The 23,415-nt window shown below is 38.4% G+C and overlaps 1 protein-coding gene and 4 long non-coding RNA genes across 9 annotated transcripts; 4 read left to right on the top strand and 1 right to left on the bottom strand.

Annotated features, from left to right (window-relative positions):
• The first annotated feature begins 7,014 nt into the window (after window positions 1-7,014).
• LOC135430067 (uncharacterized) lies at window positions 7,015-7,926 on the top strand. 2 transcript variants are annotated; one of them, XR_010436542.1, is made up of 5 exons: window positions 7,015-7,086; window positions 7,169-7,308; window positions 7,367-7,584; window positions 7,643-7,808; window positions 7,882-7,926. It is a non-coding gene; the product is annotated as an uncharacterized LOC135430067 (long non-coding RNA). The 2 variants fall into 2 exon arrangements; XR_010436543.1 differs by lacking the exon at window positions 7,169-7,308 and having other exon boundaries at window positions 7,072-7,086.
• Window positions 7,927-8,180: 254 nt separating this feature from the next.
• LOC135430066 (uncharacterized) lies at window positions 8,181-8,984 on the top strand. 2 transcript variants are annotated; one of them, XR_010436541.1, is made up of 3 exons: window positions 8,181-8,286; window positions 8,478-8,549; window positions 8,623-8,984. It is a non-coding gene; the product is annotated as an uncharacterized LOC135430066 (long non-coding RNA). The 2 variants fall into 2 exon arrangements; XR_010436540.1 differs by lacking the exon at window positions 8,181-8,286 and adding an exon at window positions 8,336-8,420 and having other exon boundaries at window positions 8,623-8,983.
• Window positions 8,985-9,178: 194 nt separating this feature from the next.
• On the top strand, window positions 9,179-10,553 carry LOC135430069 (uncharacterized). 2 transcript variants are annotated; one of them, XR_010436545.1, is made up of 5 exons: window positions 9,179-9,681; window positions 9,755-9,808; window positions 9,885-10,041; window positions 10,111-10,141; window positions 10,203-10,553. It is a non-coding gene; the product is annotated as an uncharacterized LOC135430069 (long non-coding RNA). The 2 variants fall into 2 exon arrangements; XR_010436544.1 differs by having other exon boundaries at window positions 9,183-9,681; window positions 9,743-9,808.
• An 835-nt stretch (window positions 10,554-11,388) lies between these two features.
• On the bottom strand, window positions 11,389-12,338 carry LOC135430071 (uncharacterized). 2 transcript variants are annotated; one of them, XR_010436547.1, is made up of 4 exons: window positions 12,265-12,338; window positions 12,030-12,196; window positions 11,802-11,975; window positions 11,389-11,737 (listed from the first exon to the last, which is right to left on the bottom strand). It is a non-coding gene; the product is annotated as an uncharacterized LOC135430071 (long non-coding RNA). The 2 variants fall into 2 exon arrangements; XR_010436546.1 differs by having other exon boundaries at window positions 11,389-11,721.
• An 8,296-nt stretch (window positions 12,339-20,634) lies between these two features.
• LOC135430070 (dolichyl-diphosphooligosaccharide--protein glycosyltransferase subunit 1) lies at window positions 20,635-22,384 on the top strand. The gene is made up of 2 exons (XM_064684608.1): window positions 20,635-21,261; window positions 21,315-22,384. The coding sequence occupies exons 1-2, from the start codon at window positions 20,700-20,702 to the stop codon at window positions 22,103-22,105; spliced, it is 1,353 nt and encodes a 450-aa protein (XP_064540678.1). The 5' UTR covers window positions 20,635-20,699; the 3' UTR covers window positions 22,106-22,384.
• The last annotated feature ends 1,031 nt before the right edge of the window (window positions 22,385-23,415 follow it).

Genomic DNA, 23,415 nt, shown 5'->3' with positions numbered 1-23,415 from the left:
GACAGAAATGCTTGCCACGACTGGAGCTGTGCGTGGCAAGGACACTGTCTTGACTGGAGCGACCCTCGCATTTTGCTGTAAGGAAGTGGACTGAGATGCGATCATGTATCTCACTATACACATTAATGGCAGCTCCGTATGACCGCTGTGAAGCGTCACAATGCCCGTGGTATTGAATTATTCCCCGTGGGCAGCATTCGACCCATCTAGGGAACGAATTAAATTTGGCCCGTCTATTCTTGGAGGAATAAATGCTACTTATTGAGCAGTTCTTCAGCCAGATATCCTGCATAAATATTTTCACGTGGAAAATAAGCGGAGCCAGCCACCCTGCTGGATCGAACAGTTTGGCCTTCTGTGACAGGACCTCACGATTGGATACGGACTGCCTGGTAGTCAGCTCGAATAGGGAAATAATTTCTCGTCGGTGTCAGCTTTCCATTTGATCACGAGAGTTTTCGCCGAACAGTCCTCCTCGATTTATAAGAAATCGGCCCGAAGCAGGTGGTTCTTTGGAATCGCTCTTAGCAAGTCCTTTTCATTGGATGTCCATTTTCGCAAGGGGAACCCGACAGATTCAAGAATTTTACGGAATTCCACAATCGCCCGACCTGTTATCGATTTGGAGTGGGCTCCTTCCAACACATCGTCGACATACAAATTATTTGTGATAATGTAACGTGCTAAGAGATAGAGAGAACGAACATCATCGAATATTTGATGTAGTATCCGCATTTCCAGGAAAAGAGCATTTTTAATACCAAATGTGACTGTGTTGAGCTCGAAGTCACGGAGCTATTTTTCGTTTATTCGGAACAAAATTCTCTAAAAGGGTGTGTGTTTGGGATGCACGATGATTGCGATACATTTTTGTAATGTCGGCAGTGAAGACGTATCGGAAGAAACGCCATCTTAGGAATTTAATTGCTAAGTCGGATTGCACTACGGGCCCTGGGTGTACATCGTTTAGACTTTTGCCATTCAATGACGGGTGGAGCTCGGAGCTGTCAGGCTTGTGAACAACATGGTGCGGAAGATAAAAGTTATCGGAACTATCGCTTAGAGGGACTTTTCGCATATGATCTAAGTCCAGGTATTCCTGGATCACTGCGTCGTAGTTCTCTGTTAGGGAGTCATTTTTTGCCAAACGGTTTTCTTTTCGAAGGAATTGAGATAGTGCGATGGACCTTAACTGGCCCAACTGGATGTGATTGGAATTCTTGAATGGCAGTGTGACAAAGTAACCGCCATTTTCATCAAACCTGGTCGTTTTCCGGAAGTTGTTCTCGCAAAATAGGCCGGATTCCTTTCCCAGCTTGATTGGGATATCCTCCACCTCCAAAAATTTTGTGGTATGTGGATTGAGCGAAACCTGAGTCGAAAAGGATGATGCAGATTTGGCAATGGTCTTAGAAATGATTGCAATGTTGGGACCTTGTGGTCACCGTTGCTTTGAAAGTTTTCAAATGGTTGGACCCTTCGTGGGTTTGGACGTGGATGGCCTATTTGAGCTAGGTTGGTTATCGTCTATCGTCTCTAAGCTGCGATATCGGTCAATCCGGGTCGAAATCATTTCGGACCATTGTGGTATTTCTGCCTTATCGTGGAGCGATTATTCCCATAACGAAAGCGGGAGCTTAGGCAATTTAGAAGAGCACAGAAAAATGCGCAGACAATCCCAATTTTTGGTGCTAACATTATGTACATTGCATAGGTCAAGAGCCGTTAAACACCCCTGAATTGTGCCTCAAAGCTCTTAAAGGGCGGCTCCACACTCTTTGGGTGCTGAGGGATAATTTAAAAGTATTTTCAGTTGATTATTAACTAATAGTCTCTTATTTTCAGATCGCTCTGTCAGGCTCGCCCACGCTAACTGAAAGCCGTCATTCGTGAGCGGGGACTTGTATACAATTGCTTTTTCTTCGCCGCTGGTTTCGGAATATATATGCAAACATTTTTCCACTGGCATCAGTCTTGGATATTTAAATAAGCCACCGTAAGCAAGTCTCTGTGGTTCGGCCAGCAAGGGCAATCCCCTCTAAAAATTTTGATGTCGGGTGATGTCACCATAACAAATCTTAAAAATAATAATAACTGAAGAATTAAATAAATATCGACAACAGAAATAACTCACAACAATAATTTTCCATATTTTAATTAAGTTTCATATAATTCGGGGGAGAGAAAACAAATCATAACACAGGCTATCTTGTCTCCGCATAATCTGGACAGGGGAGAACATTTAAGCATTCGTCAAATGCTCAGTTTGTCAGTTTGACTGATGAACGGCATTCAAGGAACGCTACATTGAAGTCTATTTGGCTTCTGTAGCACTTCTGGGAACCTTTGGGGCATGCTGTGCGACAGGTGCGACGCAGGATCGAATGTATATCGTCCTGGGCCACCTGTCTCCGAACACAGAGTGAGACAAAACAAATAGTAAACATTAAATAAACTCTAACAAGATCTACCCTAATATCACAGGTTATTTCGTCATGGTGGCTACCATCTAGGCTACGATGGACGGTCGCGATCGTTCGCCAACATGCAAACGTGACTTACCGCCATCAACTGCGACAAGAAAACTCCCCATGTTAATGGACACCACGGCAAGATCCGTCTCCGTTGCTCTTCTGGCTATTCTTGGGGTATGCTGTGTGCGCAGGCTCGATTCTACATCGTCCTGGGTCAACTGCCTCCGAAGCTCATATAACTACGGTCAGCATACATCCAACATTAACACAAAATGAGACGAAAAACTAATAATTGAATAAATAACATCTGACAAAACTACCCTAATACCCACCTAAAAACAAGGGAAACCTTTCCTTGTACCTGCATTGATATTTTATTTATTTTTTTGATCTCCGCCCCCACTTTAAAGAAGCCGGGTACTTCTTCAAATTGGGCGCCATATTGTTACGGAACTGCTTGTTTCTCGGTGGGCCGCGCCGGCTGGCTCGTCGGTTCTCTGGGTGTAGTCCTATCCCTGACCCGCAGTCCGCACAATCGATATTAACAAAGCTACAACGTCTGTAGCAAAACAGACCTACACAACACTATTCGAAATTATCCACATAATCGATAACAACTCAAATCGCTTTAGTACACTGGCTCATCGGTTCTCTGGGTGTAGTCCCATTCCTGGCCCGCAGTCCGCACAATCGATATTAACAAAGCTACAACGTCAGTAGCAAAACAGACCTACACAACACTATTCGAAATGATCCACATTATCGATAACAACAAACAGTTGGAACTTCTAATAAATGAACAGCACTAACAGCTGTTACAACAAGAAAATGTAAACAACAAAGGTGAGACGCTCAATATAAATTATCAAAAAAACACTATTTATCCACGTTACTCTTCCGTATCGGGACCCGGTTCCGGACCCAGCGTACCCGCCCTACCTGAGACGATCACCTAACCTCGTCCCCTTATTTTGGCCACTAGTTGGCCTGCATCAGCCCGTGTCGGCTGTCATGCCCACTCTCCCCATCAATTTAAGCTTAGCCGGACATTCTTTCCTTCCATATGTGCGTATAATTAGTTGCGTTTTCTTAAAATTAATAACAATTAATCTCATTTCTTACTGCATTTATCTTTGCAGCCACTTACAATCTCATGCAAGCGGACCTTATAATTATAATATAATTATAATTATTGACAATTAATATTACTTCTATTGCAGGTATCTCTGCAGGCTATCTCCACTCAGTTATTTACGTTCTCATGCACGTGGACATTTCTTCACCAGGTGCGTATAATTGTTGCATATACTTATGATTATGGACAGTGTGTATAAATTTCAAAAAAATGCAATTATTTTCTAGCCGAACAACACAAAGAAAGGACGTCACCGAAAGCTAATGCCAACCGCCGTTGGGAACAACGTGGAAAAAAAATTGGCTCCCCACACGTTCGCGCATTTATATATATATATATATATATATATATATATTTATATATTACCAAGCTGGAAAAAAATGGTATGTTGTAAAAAAGCTTATATAAAAGGGTAAATTTGTAGGAATCAAATCGCTTAAGTACACTTGGCCTACCTAAAGAGATCTCTGGGGCGCCAGGGGCCATGGAAATAAATGATTTCTTTGTATATATATATTTATGGATCGATTGGATTCAAAATTACTTCGTTTTTTCTTTTTTTCTTCTTAGATGGCAGACGCAATAGTGTTTGATGACGTTCCCCGTTACAGGGTTAATTGCTAGTTTTACCAGGTGAAATACCTAAGGGAGAAATATGACTTAATTTATACAAAAAAACTAATCTATGAACAGGAAAACAACTACAGCTTGATGTCAGCAGCACGCCGTCTCTTGGCTGAGTCTTGGGAGGGGAGTGCTTGGAACGGACTCACTTGACTATCGCCACGTTTTTTGGCCTGTCCTTCTGGATAGCGTCGTGGACCGTGCGCCGAGGGTATGGCTGAGGTGCGCCGCTGCGTCGAAAACTGGCCGGGGGTGACTTTGTTGGACTCTCTGGTCCGAGAGCTGGTCCCTTCGTTGCCGGTGCCGTTTATTTTATTAATTGTCTTATTGTTTTTATTTGTTCGTCTCGATTCGCACGTAAGTTTCAAGTTTTTTCTAATTTTTGTATTTGGTGACACAATGTTTAAATTCAGATTTTATTATTAAACGGCAAAAAAAATGCATTGTTTAATTTTGGGGCCGACATTTAAAAAAAATAAATTTAAGCTCGCTTCGAGCTTGCACTCCCGCCGTTGACCGCTGATCAAATCCAACTCTCTGCTGTACATTTGGGCAGCATCATCATCGGTGCCGAATTTTGGCACACGCATACATATACGAGGCGGTTACAGTTGCTGCCCATCTGCACAGCTGGATTTTTTTTTTGATCGACGGCCCAAATGAAGGCCAAGGTCATATCCAAGGGCAGGCGATCCGTTCTCCCTATAATCTCTTTAGGAGCGAATCGGGCGGCCAATAGCAATCGCCCCTTTCGGCGCCGTGGATCGCAAGCCCGGCGTTGCCACTCTTCAATAAATTGGGCGCTGCTGTGTGCCCGGTTTCACCCCCGCTACTCTGCTCATACGACAAAAAGATATCGGCGTGGCCGGTAATATCGCACGCAACCAACGAAGCAAACAATCGATGCTGCCGATAACGTCAAATGCAACATCACCACGCAGGTTATTGTAAGCCAACGGTTTACGTGTTTATAATTAATCTGCGTGCGCATTTTCTACCTTTGTTCGCCCAGCCGGCGAACGCCCAACGTAGGCCCAACCCACGACCCTAAGATGCAGCACCGGGACGGTCGCAGCTAACGTATCTGCAGGAGTTCCGTTCGGAAACCGAAGTCTTTGACGGGATCCGTGGCGTCCTTGCCGTCAAACCCGCTGTTGCCCCTTCAAATTCTTTATCGTGCGCTTCCGGCGGAAAATCACAAGCTCTTCGGTCCTCCACCCGAAAGTTTCGCTTGTTGGCGCTGCGCCCGTTCCTAGCCTGAGGACTCCCGACAAACCTCGGTCTGGGGGGTAGATACTTTTCCGGGTCTCATCTCGGATGGACTCGCTGATGCCAAACGATGGGTGGTTTTGGGAACTCTAGGTTCCCTAGATGCCCTTTCGCCGGGATCTCTCTCTCCGGAACTCCCCGTTCCTCAGCCATGAATGACTCCTAACCACAAGGCACTAACCTTACTTATAATAACACCAATTCATATTAATCTTACCGACCACTACAAGTATTTATAAATGAATAAATAATTATACCAAATTCCCTATCGACGACAAATCTTGCTAATATTTACCTAAATTTAAATAAATAGATAAATAAATAAATAAATAACCACAATATTCACTATCGCCTACAAAAATAACTCACTTTCACTAACAAATCTTACAAAAAATAATAATAACTGAAGAATTAAATAAATATCGATAACAGAAATAGCTCACAACAATAATTTTCGTCAAATGCTCAGTTCGTCAGTTTGACTGACGAACGGCATTCAAGGAACGCTACCTTGAAGTCTATTTGGCTTCTGTCGCACTTCTGGGAACCTTTGGGGCATGCTGTGCGACAGGTGCGGCGCAGGATCGAATCTATATCGTCCTGGGTCACCTGTCTCCGAAGCTCATATAACTACGGCCAGCACACACCAAACGTAAACACAGAGTGAGGGTGAAATTTAGACTCCGTGTCACGTGTTCCTGTGTGAACAAGTTATTTTGTCATGGCGGCTACAACCAGGCTACGATGGACGGTCGCGAACGTTCGCCAACATGCAAACGTGACTTACCGCCATTAACTGCGACCAGAAAACTCCCCATGTTGATGGACACCGCTCTTCTGGCTATTCTTGGGGTATGCTGTGTGACAGATGCGGCGCAGGCTCGATTCTACATCGTCCTGGGCCACCTGTCTCCGAAGCTCATATAACTACGGTCAGCATACATCCAACATTAACACAAAATGAAACAAAAAACTAATAATTGAATAAATAACATCTGACAAAACTACCCTAATATCACCTTTTATCACAAGAAGCCTTTGTCATGGCGGCTACCACCAGGCTACGATGGACGGTCGCGAACGTTCGCCAACATGCGAAAGTGACTTTCCGCCATCAACCACGACAAGAAAAACTTCTTATGCTCAGGGATATTCTAGTAATCTCTGCCTCCGTCGTGCTTCTCGGATTCCACTACACGCTGCGCTATTATGGGCCACCTACTCGTGCCACAACAGTGGTGGGGATCCTAAAGACAAGGGAAACTTTTCCTTGTACCTGCATTGATTCTCCGCCCCGATTTCAAAGAAGCCGGGTACTTCTTCAAATTGGGCGCCATATTGTTACGGAACTGCTTATTGCTCGGTGGGCCGCGCCGGCTGGCTCATCGGTTCTCTGGTTGTAGTCCCATCCCTGGCCCGCAGTCCGCACAATCGATATCAATAAAGCTACAACGTCTGTAGCAAAACAGACCTACACAACACTATTTGAAATGATCCACATAATCGATAACAACAAACAGTCGGAACTTCTAACAAATGAACAGCACTAACAGCTGTTACAACAAGAAAATATAAACAACAAAGGTGAGACGCTATATATAAATTATCAAAAAAACACTATTTATCCACGTTACTCTTCCGTATCGGGACCTGGTTCCGGACCCAGCGTACCCTCCCTACCTGAGACGATCACCTAACCTCGTCCCCTTATTTTGGCCACTAGTTGGCCTGCATCAGCCCGTGTCGGCTGTCATGCCCACTCTCCCCATCAATTTAAGCTTAGCCGGACATTCTTTCCTTCAATATGTGCGTATAATTAGTTGGCGTTTTCTTAAAATTTGTTACGGAACTGCTTGTTTCTCAGTGGGCAGCGCCGGCTGGCTCATCGGATTCTCTGGGTGCAGTCCCATCCCTGGCCCGCAGTCCGCACAATCGATAACAACAAAGCTACACGTCTGTAGCAAAACAGACTCACACAACACTACTCAAAATGAACCACATAATCGATAACAAATATTCGGAACTGCTAACTCATGAACAAAATAAACAGCTGTAACAACTATGAAAATGTAAACAACAAAGGTGGGACACTCAATATAAATTAACAAAAAAACACTATTTATCCACCTTACTCTTCCAGATCGGGCCCCGGTTCCGGACCCAGCGTACCCGCCCTGCCATGAGACGATCACCTACACTCGCCTCCCTCATTTTGGCCACTAAATGGCCTACATTAGCCCGTGTCGGCCATCATGCCCACTCTCCCCAACAATATTACTTTAGCCGGACATGCTTTCTTTCAATATGTGCGTATAATTGGTTGCGTTTTCTTAAAATTTATAACAATTATAATCATCGCTTATGGCATTTATCTTGCAGCTATTTGGAATCTCATGCAAGTGGATATTTCGTTAACTTCACAGAGGTGCGTATAATGGTTTGTGTATTCTTATAATTATTGGCATTAATATTTCTTTTATTTATTTCTAATTTGCACGAGGTCTCCATTCAGATAAATTAGTATTCATGCACGTGAACACTTCTTCTCCGGGTCCGTATGATTGTTGCATATATTTATACTTATGGACAAAGTGTATTAATTCCTAAATTTTTCTCTTATCTTATAGAATTCATTTTTTTATCTTAACAGTACCAAATGGAACAGGCGACGAAATACTACAAAGATATTGCTAGTCGCCGCAAAAGAAACACGCAAGGAGTCAATTTAGAGGCAATCGTTGCGCCGATTTAGGAACAATGGCCCACACAAATACTTAAAACTGGGTATGTCACTATAATCATTCGTGCAACAGGTAGGTGATATAGATCTGTATTAAATCGCTTAACTCTACCTTACCCTACCTAAAGAGCTCTTTGGGGGTGGTAAGGGGCGATATAAATGGGTAAATTCCAATTAGGTAAGTATGTGAGCATAGTTCGCGCAAGTGTTAATTTTAAATTTTTATATTTTACAGGCGCAGATGCATCACCTTTGGAGTTTCCCTCACCGTTCGCACTCTAAAGTGAAGCTCGGCGTAAGTGCCTAAGTATGTATAGATATAATTTATAAATACAAAAAAAACTAAATTTAACGACAAAAAAAAAATTGCTCTTTTTCAGGGAGTACAATCAGGAGTCTTCATCTGACTCTGCCAAGGGCTCGAACGAGGATGGGCAAAATGGAACGGACTCACTCGGAAGATGTGGGCGTGGTCTCGCCTGTGGCCGCTTCTTCGTTGTTGGAGCCCGGTCGTTGGTGGCTCGTCTCGTCGCCTTCAGGGTTGCGCCGACGCTTGGCTGGCGGCGTCGCGGATATGGCTGGTGTGCGCCGCTGAGCCGAATCCTGGCCTTTGGTATGTTTCGTGGGCCTCTCTGGTGCGCGAGCTGGTTCCTTTGTTGCCGGAGCCGTTAATTTTTGTTTTTTTATTGGTTCGTCTCTCGTCGCACTTAAGTTTTTAGTCTCTTTTAATTTTTTATATTTTTGTGACTCGAGCGGTTTAATTTATATATATTTATTAAATTGCAAAAAAAAAACAAAACCAAAAAATTGTATTTGTCTGTTAAGTTATTTGTTATTACGCGCCGGCTTAACTTGCCAGATGGGAAAAAATTCGAATCTTTTGAGCCGATATGCAATATAAAACTTTTATGCTCACTTCGAGCTGGCACGCCTGCCGTTAACCGCTGATCAAATCGAACTCCTCGTACATTTGGGCAGCAACACCATCGGTGCCGAATTTCGGCACACGCATACATTTGCGAGGCGGGCACCGCTGCTGCCCATCTGCACAGCTGCATTTTTCTGGGTCAATGGCCCAAATGAAGGCCAAGGGCATATCCAAGGGCATGCGATCCACTCTCCTCATAGTCTCTTTAAGAGCGAACCGGGCGGCCAATAGCAATCGTCGCTTTTGGCGCCGTGGATCGCATGTCTGGCGTTGCCACCCTTCAAAAATTTGGGCTCCGCCGTGGGCCCAGCTTCACCCCGCATACTCTGACCATATGACAAAAAGATATCGGCGTGGCCGATAATATCGCACGCAACCAACTAAGTAACCCTCGGTACTGCCGATAACGTCAAATGCAACAAATTAATAACAATTAATCTCATTTCTTACTGCATTTAACTTTGCAGCCACTTACAATCTCATGCAAGCGGACCTTTCATTAACTTCACAGGTGCGTATAATAATTCGTGTATTCTTATAATTATTGACAATTAATATTACTTCTATTGCAGGTATTTCTGCAGGCTATCTCCACTCAGTTATTTACGTTCTCATGCACGTGGACATTTCTTCACCAGGTGCGTATAATTGTTGAATATACATATGATTATGGACAATGTGTATAAATTTCAAAAATATGCAATTCTTTTCTAGCCGAACAACACATAGAAAGGACGTCACCGAAAGCTAATGCCAGCCGCCGTTGGGAACAAAGTGAAAACAAATACTATAAATATTAAATTGAGCGAATGGCTCCCCCCACGTTCGCGCACGTATATATATATATATGTTACCAGGCTGGAAATAAATGGCATGTTGTAAAGAAGCTTATATAAAAAAAGATTCAAAATTACTTCGTTTTTTCTTTTTTTCTTCTTAGATGTTACCGGATTAATTGCTATTATTACCAGGTGAAATACCTAAGGGAGAAATATGACTTAATTTATACAAAAAAAACTAATCTATGAACAGGAAAACAACTACAGCTTGATGTCAGCAGCACGCCGTCTCTGGGCTGAGTCTTGGGAGGGGAGTGCTTGGAACGGACTCACTTGACTATCGCCACGTTTCTTAGCCTGTCCTTCTGGATAGCGTCGTGGACCGTGCGCCGGGGGTATGGCTGAGGTGCGCCGCTGCGTCGAAAACAGGCCGGGGGTGACTTTGTTGGCCTCTCTGGTCCGAGAGCTGGTCCCTTCGTTGTCGGTGCCGTTTATTTTATTAATTGTCTTATTGTTTTTATTTGTTCGTCTCGATTCGCACGTAAGTTTCAAGTTTTTTCTAATTTTTGTATTTTGTGACACAATGTTTAAATTCAGATTTTATTATTAAACGGCAAACAAAAATGCATTGTTTAACTTTAATTTGCGGAAAACTTTTCCAGAAATTTTTTATTTTGGGGCCGACATGTAAAAAAAATAACTTCAAGCTCGCTTCGAGCTGGCACGCCCGCCGTTGACCGCTGATCAAATCCAACTCTCTGCTGTATATTTGGGCAGCATCATCATCGGTGCCGAATTTTGGCACACGCACACATATACGAGGCGGTCACTGTTGCTGCCCATCTGCACAGCTGCATTTTTTTGGGTTAACGGCCCAAATGAAGGCCAAGGTCATATCCAAGGGCAGGCGATCCGTTCTCCCTATAATCTCTTTAGGAGCGAATCGGGCGGCCAATAGCAATCGCCCCTTTCGGCGCCGTGGATCGCAAGCCCGGCGTTGCCACTCTTCAATAAATTGGGCGCTGCTGTGTGCCCGGTTTCACCCCCGCTACTATGCTCATGCGACAAAGAGATATCGGCGTGGCCGGTAATATCGCACGCAACCAACGAAGCAAACAATCGGTGCTGCCGATAACGTCAAATGCAACATCACCACGCAAATTATTGTAAGCCAACGGTTTACGTGTTTACAATTAATCTACGTGCGCATTTTCTACCTGTTCGCCCAGACGGCTAATTAGAAAGCCCAACGTAGGCCACACCCAGAGAAGCGATGAGCCAGCCGGCGCTGCCCACCGAGAAACAACTAATTGGCTGGTTAATTCAAACTTATTTAACCCTTTAGACCCCAAAATTTAACCTATGGCTTGGAAATTTTGTCGTAAATAAATTTATATTTATTTAAGGATTTATCCAAAATTTCAAAAAGCCACACCCATCCGTTTGGGCGCTACCGGAAGTTGAGCTTTTGTTTTAGGTGTTCCTAAGCACCAATAAAAGATTCTTATAAAATTTTTTTGTGGGCGATTATTGGCCTTGACCTTCCCCCATTGTACGAAGCAAAAGAAGGCCTTGCACCATCAATGTAAGCTTTTTCTTTTAGGCTCCAACGATGACACATTCAAACAGGTTAATGGTCTGCACATGAAGATATAAGTTGAACTGGCTTATTATCAAACAACATTTCAAATCGAAAGCTCCTTCTACTCGCTTTTTGAGTAATGCGTCTGACAGTAACTCGAAGTTGCTTATTCGATTTTTATGAACAGTACCTGTAATAAATATTTCCTTCAAAGAAATCAGGAGGCTCACTGGCGTAAACCAGTTACATATATATATATATATAGCTTACAGTTTTTATGTTTGGGAAGACCCTATGCCAAATATAAACTACATCTGAAGATATTCCCAATCTATATGACGGCCAAAAAATCATATTCTAATCCAGATGTTCCAGCACGCGTTAATATTTTTAGACCCCATTAGTGCGGTTTAGCTGGGTTGTTTTATTTGTAAGTTTATCGACCTGTAACCAAAAGTTGTACTAAGATTTATAATACGAATTTTTATAGATGCATACCTTTGAACGCAATGATTTGTTCATCAACTCTTTGATGTTCTTCCTGAGGAAGTGCATTTTTCTTTGAGCATGTTTAGTAAGGAGAGTATCTTGTGCAGCTTGTCGTAGCTTAAATCTCTTTTTTAGGTTGTTTGATATTTTAGCATTGCGTCTGTTATAGCCGTAAGCTTTAAAATTTGCGAACATGCCATCTTATAACCACAATTGCTCACAATCAACTTTAAAAATTACTCACCTATTAACCTTTTCGGAAAACTATTTCATATACAATAATTGTTTTTCTTACTATTAAAAAAAAATTACTTAGTTCAATATATCTTTCGAATTTGACATATATATTTTCACCGACGCAACGACAGTCAATTTAATATAACTTCGTTATTGATCTCCAAATGAGCTTTCTTTGCATTAAATTTTGAGTTGACACATACAGGTTCGGTTATCATTACTTTTAACCGTTATAGAGCCGAAATATATATATTCTTAATTAGCATCAATAGCGGAGTCGATCTAGCCATCTGTCTGTCCGTATGTATGAGCAAGGATCTTTAGAACCTATAAGAGCTATAGACTTGAAATTTGAAACGTAGGTTCCCAAGTGTCCGCGCAGTACGAGCTAATCGAGTTAACCGATAATCGATAACTTTCCCCGGTTCCAAATAATCCAAAGGAATCGTTATCGAAAACTTGACATGTAGTTTAATAGTATATATATATATATATAGTGACATATTCACAACAACAGCATTTTAAACCACTGTTATTCATAAGCGCCATTGCATGGCATAACCCACTGTGTGTTTACAAATTGAATAATCATAACAATAACATGCCTTCTGCATCCGAATTCAAATAACACTAACAGCAGCAAAAATCCTAAGAGCAGAATGCCTTCTGCAGCCAAGCTCACATATTGTCAACAATCATTTATAAACAAAAACTGACCAACAGAATCTCTGCAGCCGAGCTCACATATTGTCAACAATCATTTATAAACAAAAACTGATCAACAGAAAAGCGCTAGCATAAACAAGCTGCAGCCGCTCTCCCTTTGCAAAAAGTCACGTACTCCAATTATTATTTAGCTTTAAATATAGCGTATGCCAATTTTTGTACTTCAGTCTTAATCCAGATATTCAACATAATAAACTGATAAAAATTCACTCTCGTGAAATAATGTCTTTTTATTCAAACTTATAACTACGTTATTGGCGCAGCCGGTAGGATAGCATTTTGTGAAAAGAAATAAATTAAAGTTCGTGAGTGATACGATCAATTAAAGAGAGGCTTATCCATACAACTGGTGTCTTCTCTGATCAACAAGTGTAATTGTGCACAGTATTACAACTAAATCGAATATATTTCAACTCCAAAATTCGCTATTCGCAAAAGAACTTAACGTGTCAAAACAATTCAAGCAACGTATAAATCCAATTCGGTCGTTGCAACAAAGTGAATTTCGTGACACAAACTAAATAAAAAAAAAAAAAATAAAGGAGCAACCAGAAGGCTCTCATGTGGCTGTACTTGCAGCAATGAATAAATTAAACGACCAAAATTTAAACCAATTGCTTCAACAAATACGGAACGTGCCAGCCTTTGAGGGAGGCCCTATAACCCTGGGTCCATTTATCAGAAGGATGGATTACCTGCTTCAACTGTACTCTACTCACAATGAACGACAACAATGCATCATTTTCGGGGCTATTGAGCTCCAGATATCCGGAGATGCCCAGAAGGTTCCTAGAATGCTGCAAATCAACAACTGGTCCCAACTGAGGTAATCTCCGAATACAAGACGCAAACACCCGTGGAAGAACTACTGCGAAGACTATATAATACCAATTATCAAGGTAATTTACGTAAATTTTGTAGTGAGGTAGAGGCTAATATAATAATTATAACTGACAAGTTAGAATTAGAAGGGAATTTAGATAATTCCAGATTGTATACAAACGCTATGCATAACACTGTAAAAAACTTAATAAATAAAAAATTACCAGATAGACTCTTTATGTCACTCGCAAGACATGATATATCCACTATTTCAAAATTAAAACAAGTAGCTCAAATGGAGGGCTACTATGAGGAAAATTATTATAACAATAATAAAAAACAAAATACTAACAATGCTATAAATTATACAGGAAATACTAAACCTCAATTTAGCCCAAGTTACATAACTAACAATAATCAAAGCCACAATTTTTCACATCACCCTCCGAACAACCAAACTTATTTTAACCAAAATAAGCAACTAGCTCAAGAATTCAAACAGAATTTACAACAAGCACAAATAAATAACCCCATAAATCAAAATATTTCTCAAGGTAGATATATACCAAATCAACCGTACAAGCGTATACGAGAAAATACTAGTGGTTCCCAAAAAATGCAGGTTGATGAAAATTATCAACAATCCGAAAACTATCAGGGTAACTATGTACAAGAAGAGTATGGTTGTCAGAACAACCAATATGAGGTGTTTCAGAATAATGATATAAAAGACGAAAATTTTCCAATTGGAGCCTCGGGACAAGCCAGTACATAGAAATTAAAATTAATAACAGACGCTACAGATGTCTCATTGACACTGGGTCGTCAATAAATATGATGAGGGAAAACTTCCTTAATATACCAGTTTATACAAGACCTACTTCGATTAGAACCATGACAGGGATATCAAAACTAAACCATTATGTATCCACTGCACCTAATAAACTCTTTAGGCAAGATCAGATATTTTACATACATGATTTTTCACCTCATTATGATATACTTTTAGGCAGAAATTTATTAAAGGCAAACAACGCCATAATTGACTACGCTCATGACAGAATAATAATTAGCGAGAGATCGTTCAATCAGAAGAAATTAGTTTGGGATCCAAATTCAGAAAAAAACTTCGAAGCATATTTAAAGCCAGAAAGTTATACACTAGAAATTAATTACGCAATAAGTAATGAAATAACATCGGGAGAAGATTACCGAGTTGATCATCTAAACGTTGAAGAAAAATCAAAACTATTAAAATTACTGAAAAATTTCAGTGACATTCAATATCGAGAAGGTGACAATTTGACCTTCACGAGCATTGTTAAGCACGAAATTAATACACATCATGAAAATCCAATTTACAAGAAACCATACGGTTACCCTTTCGCTTTCGAACAAGAAGTCGAAAAGCAAATTAAAGATATGTTAACCCAAGGTATTATTCGGCATAGCCAGTCGCCTTATTGTAGTCCCTTATGGATCGTACCAAAAAAGGCAGACGCCTCAGGAAAGGCAAAATTTAGATTAGTGGTCGATTACAGAGGATTGAACGACATTACAATCAATGATAAATTCCCCATTCCAAACATGGACGAGATTTTGGGAAAATTAGGAAGATGTTCATACTTTACAACAATAGATTTAGCAAAAGGTTTCCATCAGATTGAGATGGACAAGAACTCAATTAATAAAACAGCATTTTCTACCAAATACGGACATTACGAGTATACTCGAATGCCATTTGGACTTAAAAATGCACCAGCAACATTCCAAAGGTGCATGAATCACGTTCTTCGTGATTTAATTAACAAGCATTGTCTTGTTTATTTGGACGACATTATTGTCTTCTCCACATCACTTGAAGAACATTTAAATTCAATAAATAAAGTTTTTGAAAAATTAAGACAGGCAAATTTGAAACTTCAATTAGATAAGTGCGAGTTTTTAAAAAAGGAAACAGAATTCTTGGGCCATATTATAAGTCCAGAAGGCATACGGCCAAACAAATTGAAAGTAAAAGCAATACAAGAATTTCCTTTGCCAAAAACATCAAAGGAAATTAAATCATTTCTAGGTTTATGTGGTTATTATCGAAAGTTCATTCCAGATTTTGCAAAAATTGCAAAACCCATGACTCTTTACCTAAAGAAAGCGGCAAAAATTGATATTAAAAATGTTGAATACAATAAAGCCTTTGAAAAATTAAAAATATTAATTATAAACGACCTAATATTAGTATGTCCAGACTTTAATAAAAAGTTTCAGGTAACAACCGACGCAAGTAATTTTGCAATAGGAGCTGTGTTGTCACAAGATAACAAGCCAATTAGTTTCTCAAGTAGAACGTTAAACGATCATGAACAAAATTACAGTACAATAGAAAAAGAGCTTTTAGCAATAGTGTGGGCAGTAAAATATTTTCGCTCATATTTATATGGCAGACCATTTGACATTTTAAGCGATCATAAGCCACTCGTTTGGCTAAACAACATTAAAGAACCCAACATGAAATTACAACGTTGGCGTATTAAACTTAGTGAATATAATTTCTCAATCAAATACTTAGAAGGAAAATTAAACCACGTAGCAGATGCTTTATCACGCATCAAAATTGAAGAAAATAGACTCATGAAAATTGAGGTAATTTTATACACTTATAATCATAAGCCAAAACATAACTCTACTGGCAGAACTCCAGCTGACATTTTCATTTACGCAGGTACACCTAATTATAATACCCAAATTATAAAAGAGACCAGAATAAATAATCTTAATAAAAACCGAAATGATTTCGCAGTAAATACAAAGTTTAGGAAAGCACCCATAATTCACGGTAAATTACATAACCCTTACAAACCCACTGGGAAAATAGAACAAATTGACGAAGATCATTTTGAGGAGACTAACAGAGGTCGAAAAATTAAGCATTATAAAACAAATTATCAAAAACAAAAGAAATTAAATATATATATATATAATATTTACACGAGGACGAAGTTCCAAAACAGGACATATAACATTCATTTTTCTGGCACTAATGATGTCAACACTATTACCAGGAAGTAATAACCAGTTTATAGATATTAACCCTATTAATGTCTTTTTATTCAAACGTATAACTACGTTATTATATATATATATAATAACGTAGTTATAAGTTTGAATAAAAAGACTTTATTTCACGAGAGTGAATTTTTATCAGTTTATTATGTTGAATATCTGGATTAAGACTGAAGTAAAAAAATTGGCTTACGCTATATTTAAAACTAAATAATAATTGGAGTACGTGATTTTTGCAAAGGGACAGCAGCTGCAGCTTGTTTATGCTAGCGCCTTTCTTGTGATCAGTTTTTGTTTATAAATGATTGTTGACAATATGTGAGCTTGGCTGCAGAGATTCTGTTGCTTATTTTTTTTTAATAAATGATTGTTGACAATATGTGAGCTTGGCTGCAGAAGGCATTCTGCTCTTAGGATTTTTGCTGCTGTTAGCGTTATTTGAATTCGGATGCAGAAGGCATGTTATTGTTATGATTATTCAATTTGTAAACACACAGTGGGTTATGCCATGCAATGTAGCTTATGAATAACAGTGGTTCAAAATGCTGTTGTTGTGAATATGTCACTATATATATATATGTACATACATATCAGCTATCTTGCATTTTATAGCTTTTGCCACCTCCCCGCTACCACCACATAGCATAAATGCTTTTAACCATATACAAAATTATCCAAAAAGTTTCAATGCACACATGCCACCACTTAGATACCCTTACCAACAATAACGAGCTAAAGGGCAAGAATTCCGACGTTGCTAACCTTTTGATTATTCCATATTACTCGTTCCTTCAAAAGGAAAGAAATTCGTCAAAAATTTGAAATACAAAAATACAAATTGTGCGCATTGTTTCGTATGCGGACACATATGTACACACACATACATTTAAATGATCCCTAGTCATAATGAGAACGCATTGAGAGCACTAAGAGTAAGCCAAAGTTTCCTGAAGTGGGAGCGCAATAAAAAACAGCAATGTCGTTCTACCCGAACATAAACGAAATTCAGTTTGGACCAGTAATCTAAACAAGTAAGAGGCTCTAGTCGGGAGCTCCCGACTAGGGGATACCCTGAACCCTCTTCTTCCAATACCAAATGCAGCACGCGTACGTGCTCGTTTGCTTTAGTAGTAATACAAGTAAATTTAATAAAAAATGGTTTCCTCGGTAGGGTTCGAGTTCGCAGTAGACCGCACTACTTGCCACCGCCTCTACTCAACAGCCACACCAATATTTAAGTCTTAATGAGAAAAAACGAATTAAAATTGCAACACAGAAAACAATACAATCGAAATTGCAATGCTGTTGATAGCTCTTATAGAATCTGAGATCCTTGCGTTCATACATACGGACAGACGGACATGGCTAGATCGACTCGGCTGTTGATGCTGATCAAGATTATATATACTTTATGGGGTCGGAGATGCTTTCTTCTGCCTGTTACATACATTTGCACAAATACATTATACCCTTTTTACCCAATTTTAATGGGTTCAGGGTTGAAAAATGGATGGCCACAAACCTTTCTTCTAGCCGTGCCATGTATATGGTTTATGGATACCGGTTAAATGGATATGCCTTTTTTAAACTGATCATATCACTCACGAACATTTACTTATTTCTAACCAAAAAATATTTGATATACCGGCTGCGCCATAACCATAATTATTTTTCCGAATACAAAAAACAAAAAAAACACGAGCTGTGAATTTTTCCGTTTATTCAACTGAGTTACTTGATTAAGACTGAATTCAAAAATTAGCTTACGCTATATTTAAGCGAAAGCTATATTTGGAGTTCCTGACGCAAGGAGGCAGCAGTTTCTTTATAATTTGAAATCTCGCCGGCATCTTTTGTTTATTAGTTAGTTTTTGTAGGTACAAACAGTTTGTTGACATTAGTCGAGTGTGTAGTGACGCTTGAAGTGAAAGAACATTTTTTTTGGCTATGTAAATACATAAAATATATATGAATACATAAAATATATTTGAATATATGAAACTCTCTATTTTGTTCACTTTTACGGTTGAAGAAAACAAAAACGAATATTGTATATGTATATAGCGCCACCTATGAGTCAGGATTGGCGGTGCAAGTTAGGAAAAAGTGGAAATGGAGAGAGTGGTTTTCATATAATGTTAAGAAATTAGAAATGGCGAATGTTCCACTATCCCATGTTAATAGTTTTTGTTAAGCCGAACTTTTCTACCAGCACCCTTTTTATATTCTGTTCGTCAGTTAAGACAGTTGTGCTCGCGAGAGCAAGTGCGAAAAACTTTTAATCGCGCCGTCTATATTGTTTGCCGCCCATATAAGTACCAGATTACGGAAAATACAATTTTTTGTAAAATATTGAAAAAGTGCCAAGCCCAAATAGCGGTAAGTTGGCCAAGGTTTTTTTCTTAGTCTTAGAAAGATTGGCATTCCTGTCTAATTACAGGATTGGTCCTTAGTATGAGCTCCAAATACAGTAGGAGTTCAGAACGTAGTACGAGATAAAAAATAAGTACTGGACTAACGCCTGCTACCCGCCTAAATTTAGTAGCAGGCTAAGTTAAGAACCAATCGAACGTAGTGCAGACTAAATTGCTGCCGAAAAAAAATATTTAAAATCATTGAATTCGCCTAAGATGCTTGCGAACCCCCGATCAGATGTTCCCGCCGGAGATTAATTAATGCGCTGCCAGCATTAAGTTGACTTTGCCGTAAAGTGGAGTTTCAAGGAGAGACTATTATCGCTCCATTATCGCTAAATCAGCACTACTCCGCACCTAAGCAGCAAACGTCGGCGGTGTAGCAGCATATATTTTGGAATTTCGTCTTAAGGGTGATAATTCTATTGGCTGCGTCATATAAGTAACGCGGTGTAAAGGACAAATTTTATTTTAATTCAACTCAATTTTTGTTTTGTCTCAAAAATACAAGTGTAACAGCCAGAAATCAAGGTATCATGATCGCCATGTGCGTTATTGAAATCGCTTAGGCGCATCACGCTAAAAACTTTTAAAAGTGTCTTAAATTTGACAATTTTACTATCTCCAAAAGACCACTTGCAATTTTTCAATTGGTCCATTCTTTTTCAATTTTTTTTTCTCTCCTTTTATTAATTTTTTTGTCCAATTCTCCGTTGTGATGATCGCCATGTTGTTTTTTTCAGCAAGTCGTCGCCGTACATCAACGAAAGCGCTTTTGGAGATGGAAGGTATGTACGTAAGTGATATCATTATTTATTCTAAATTAAAGACTCTTTAATTAAGACAAAGTGAGACTAAATTAAAAACAAAAAAAATAAAAACAAAATTCAGCACAGAAATGGAATAAAAAGAGAAAAGAAAAAAATAATAAGATTTGAAAATTAAAGTTTGAAAATGATTAAAAGAACTGGAAAAGGAATGGGCTTTTAAAATAAACGTCACCTTTCCATTGGCTACGTTTGCACTTTTTGATTATTTTTCGCAAGTTTTGTTTAAAATGTACACTTTTTACTTATTTAAAGAAGATAATTAGTAATTTTCAATTTGGAGCCACTATTTTAAGTGTTTTTAACATGCATTTTAAATTTATTCATATTTAACTTTAAGTTTTAATCAACCGACCTTTTTTATATGATTTTACTTCTAAGTGATATTCTTATCAAAAACTGTTAACTAGCCCTTTACACAGTTCGGCACTGCGATGCTGACTTGACGCACATGGTTTGTGGAAATTAGTTTAAATCGGAACTAAATAAAGCAGTTCAATTGAACATTGTCGATTGCGACCAACGAGCTGTGTATGTATAAATGCACTAAATAATCTTGCCGCATTAAGCAATACGTGTCAAAAATCGTGAAAATGGAGACGAATTGGATTTTCTATGTTGTGATGATTATATCTTTAGTCTTAAATTCGACAAGAGCTGACGTAATAAATAAAAACGTGGAAAGAACTATAGATATTACTTCACAACTCGTAAAGACAACATACAAATTAACAGTCGAAGAGACATCCGGAAAACCTATAAAGGATTATGAATTTATTGTAAGAGAGCCAAACTTATCTTACATTTCTGTCAAAGATGGATTTAATAAAAAAGTTGGAACTGAAGAGAATCATGAAGATGGAAGCAACCTGTTAAAATTTAATCTTACTTTTTCCGAATTTTCTTCTAAGCAAACATTACTCATAGAAACAGTTTCTACTAAAAATATACTAGCATATCCATCACATATAAAACAAAATGATAAACAATTAGTCAAATTTGTCGGTAGTCTTTACCTTTATTCCAAATACCCAACATTTGCGCAAAAAACCAACGTAATACTCAGTTCGTCAAATATATTATCACATACCCAAACAAAGCCGTTTTTAGTATCGTCGAATAAAATATTCTTGGGACCGTATGAAAACATCGAAAGTAAGTTCACTATATTCGATTAAATTTCATGACTAATTTTTAATATTTATTAGGATTAGCTGAAGAGGAGTTGGTTATTCACTATGAAAATCAATCGCCATTTTTGACTGTTAACACATTGGGTCGTACTATTGAAGTATCACATTGGGGTAATATTGCCGTCAAGGAGTCAATTCATATGACACACACTGGTGCTAAACTTAAAGGATCTTTTTCGCGTTATGATTTTCAAAAAGATGGTCGATCTGGACAATCAGCTGTTAAGTCATATAAAACATATTTACCAGCATCCGCATTTGGTGTATACTATCGTGATACCAATGGTAACATTTCTACATCAAATATGAATTTATTGCGGGACTCGGTTGAACTAGAATTACGTCCTAGATTTCCATTATTTGGGGGATGGAAAACTCAATACATTCTTGGCTACAATGTACCCTCTTATGAGTATTTATTCAGCTCAGGCAACGAATATTTGCTAAAAATGCATCTTATTGACCATATTCACGACAATATGTCAATCGATGAAGCCGTTGTAACAATAATATTACCAGAAGGTTCATCAAATATTGAACTTGTAACACCATATAGCATAAAACGTCGTCAAAACGACCTGATTCATACCTATTTGGATACTGTGGGACGTCCTGTCGTTTCTTTCTCGCAACAAAATTTAGTGGAAAGTCACATTTCACAATTCACTCTTACATACAGATTTTCAAAGATATCACTGCTACAAGAACCATTTTTAGTTATTTTATTTATTTACATTATATTTCTCTTTACTATTGTACTGCTTCGGCTAGACTTTTCTCTTACATCTCATTTCCATAAAGATTAGAAATAATGCGTTATAAGACATTAATATCTAAAATATGTCCTTTTATTTACGAGAAGCAAATAAAAAGCAAAACAATAACGTAACTTGGTTGTTTATTATACCCTTGTAGATTATCATCGTTTGTCATAAAGTGTGTAACTTATAAACTAGTATGTGAGTTTCAAAGTTGTCATGAAACTTTGCTAAGGTCTTCTGTTGCAGGCTGAAAATATCTGCAAAATAAAAATAAAAATAATAAAATAAAATAAATAAATAAGGTCGTACCGAAGATTATCATTACTTTCTCGTTTATTATTGTTATGGTAATCTAAATACTAGTGTTACTTTGTTTTGATTTTTTATAATGATTGTATTATGTTTTTATACCCTGAACCCATTAAAAATGGGAAAAAGCGTATAATGTATTTGTACAAATGTAGGTAACAGGCAGAAGAAAGCATCTCCGACCCCGGAGATATATATATATATATATATATATATATATATATATGTATATATATATTCTTGATCAGCATCAACAGCCGAGTCGATCTAGCCATGTCCGTCTGTCTGTCCGTCCGTCCGTATGTATGAACGCAAGAATATCAGAACCTATTAAAGACCATATGAAAATTTATTTTTTGGATTAGGCAAATGTTTGTTATTGTTGTATTTTTATCCTAGCTTATGGCGGGTAAGCCCATATGCATATGCAGTTAATCGATTGGAAATCTTTATACGCAGATCCATATGACAATTTTTTTTGGTTTAGGTAAATATGTAAATTTATTGTACTTTTATATTTGCTTGTAGTGGGTTGGCTCATATATACATATATGCAGTCAATCTATTGGACATCTATATATGCAGATCCATAGGAAAATTTTCTGTAGGTTTAGGTAAATGTTTAATATTGTTGAACTTTTAAACTAGCTTATGGTGGGTAAGCTAATGTACTTATGCAGTCAATCGATTGGACGTCTATATATGCAGATCCGTATGAAAATTTATTTTTTTGTTTAGGAAAATGTGTAATATTGTTGTACTATCTTATGCAGATCTAAATGAATTATATTTTTGTAGGTTAAGGTAAATTTGTAATATTGTTGTACTTTTATATTTGCTTATGGTGGATAAGCTCATATGTTTTTGCCATCTATATAGATATGCATATACATATATGCAGATAATATGCACATTAATTTTTTGGTTTAGGTTAATATGTAATTTTGTTGTACTTTTATACCAGCTTAAAGTGGGTAAGCTCATATGTATATGCAGTCAATGTATATTACATCTATATATGCAGATCCATATGCATTTTTATACCC

This window comes from Drosophila montana, unplaced genomic scaffold (assembly GCF_035044405.1).
Source record: "Drosophila montana isolate Dmon_TW-CO22-7 unplaced genomic scaffold, ASM3504440v1 contig_2876_1, whole genome shotgun sequence".
NCBI lineage: Eukaryota > Metazoa > Arthropoda > Insecta > Diptera > Drosophilidae > Drosophila > Drosophila montana.
This window is presented reverse-complemented; position numbering and strand designations above follow the sequence as displayed.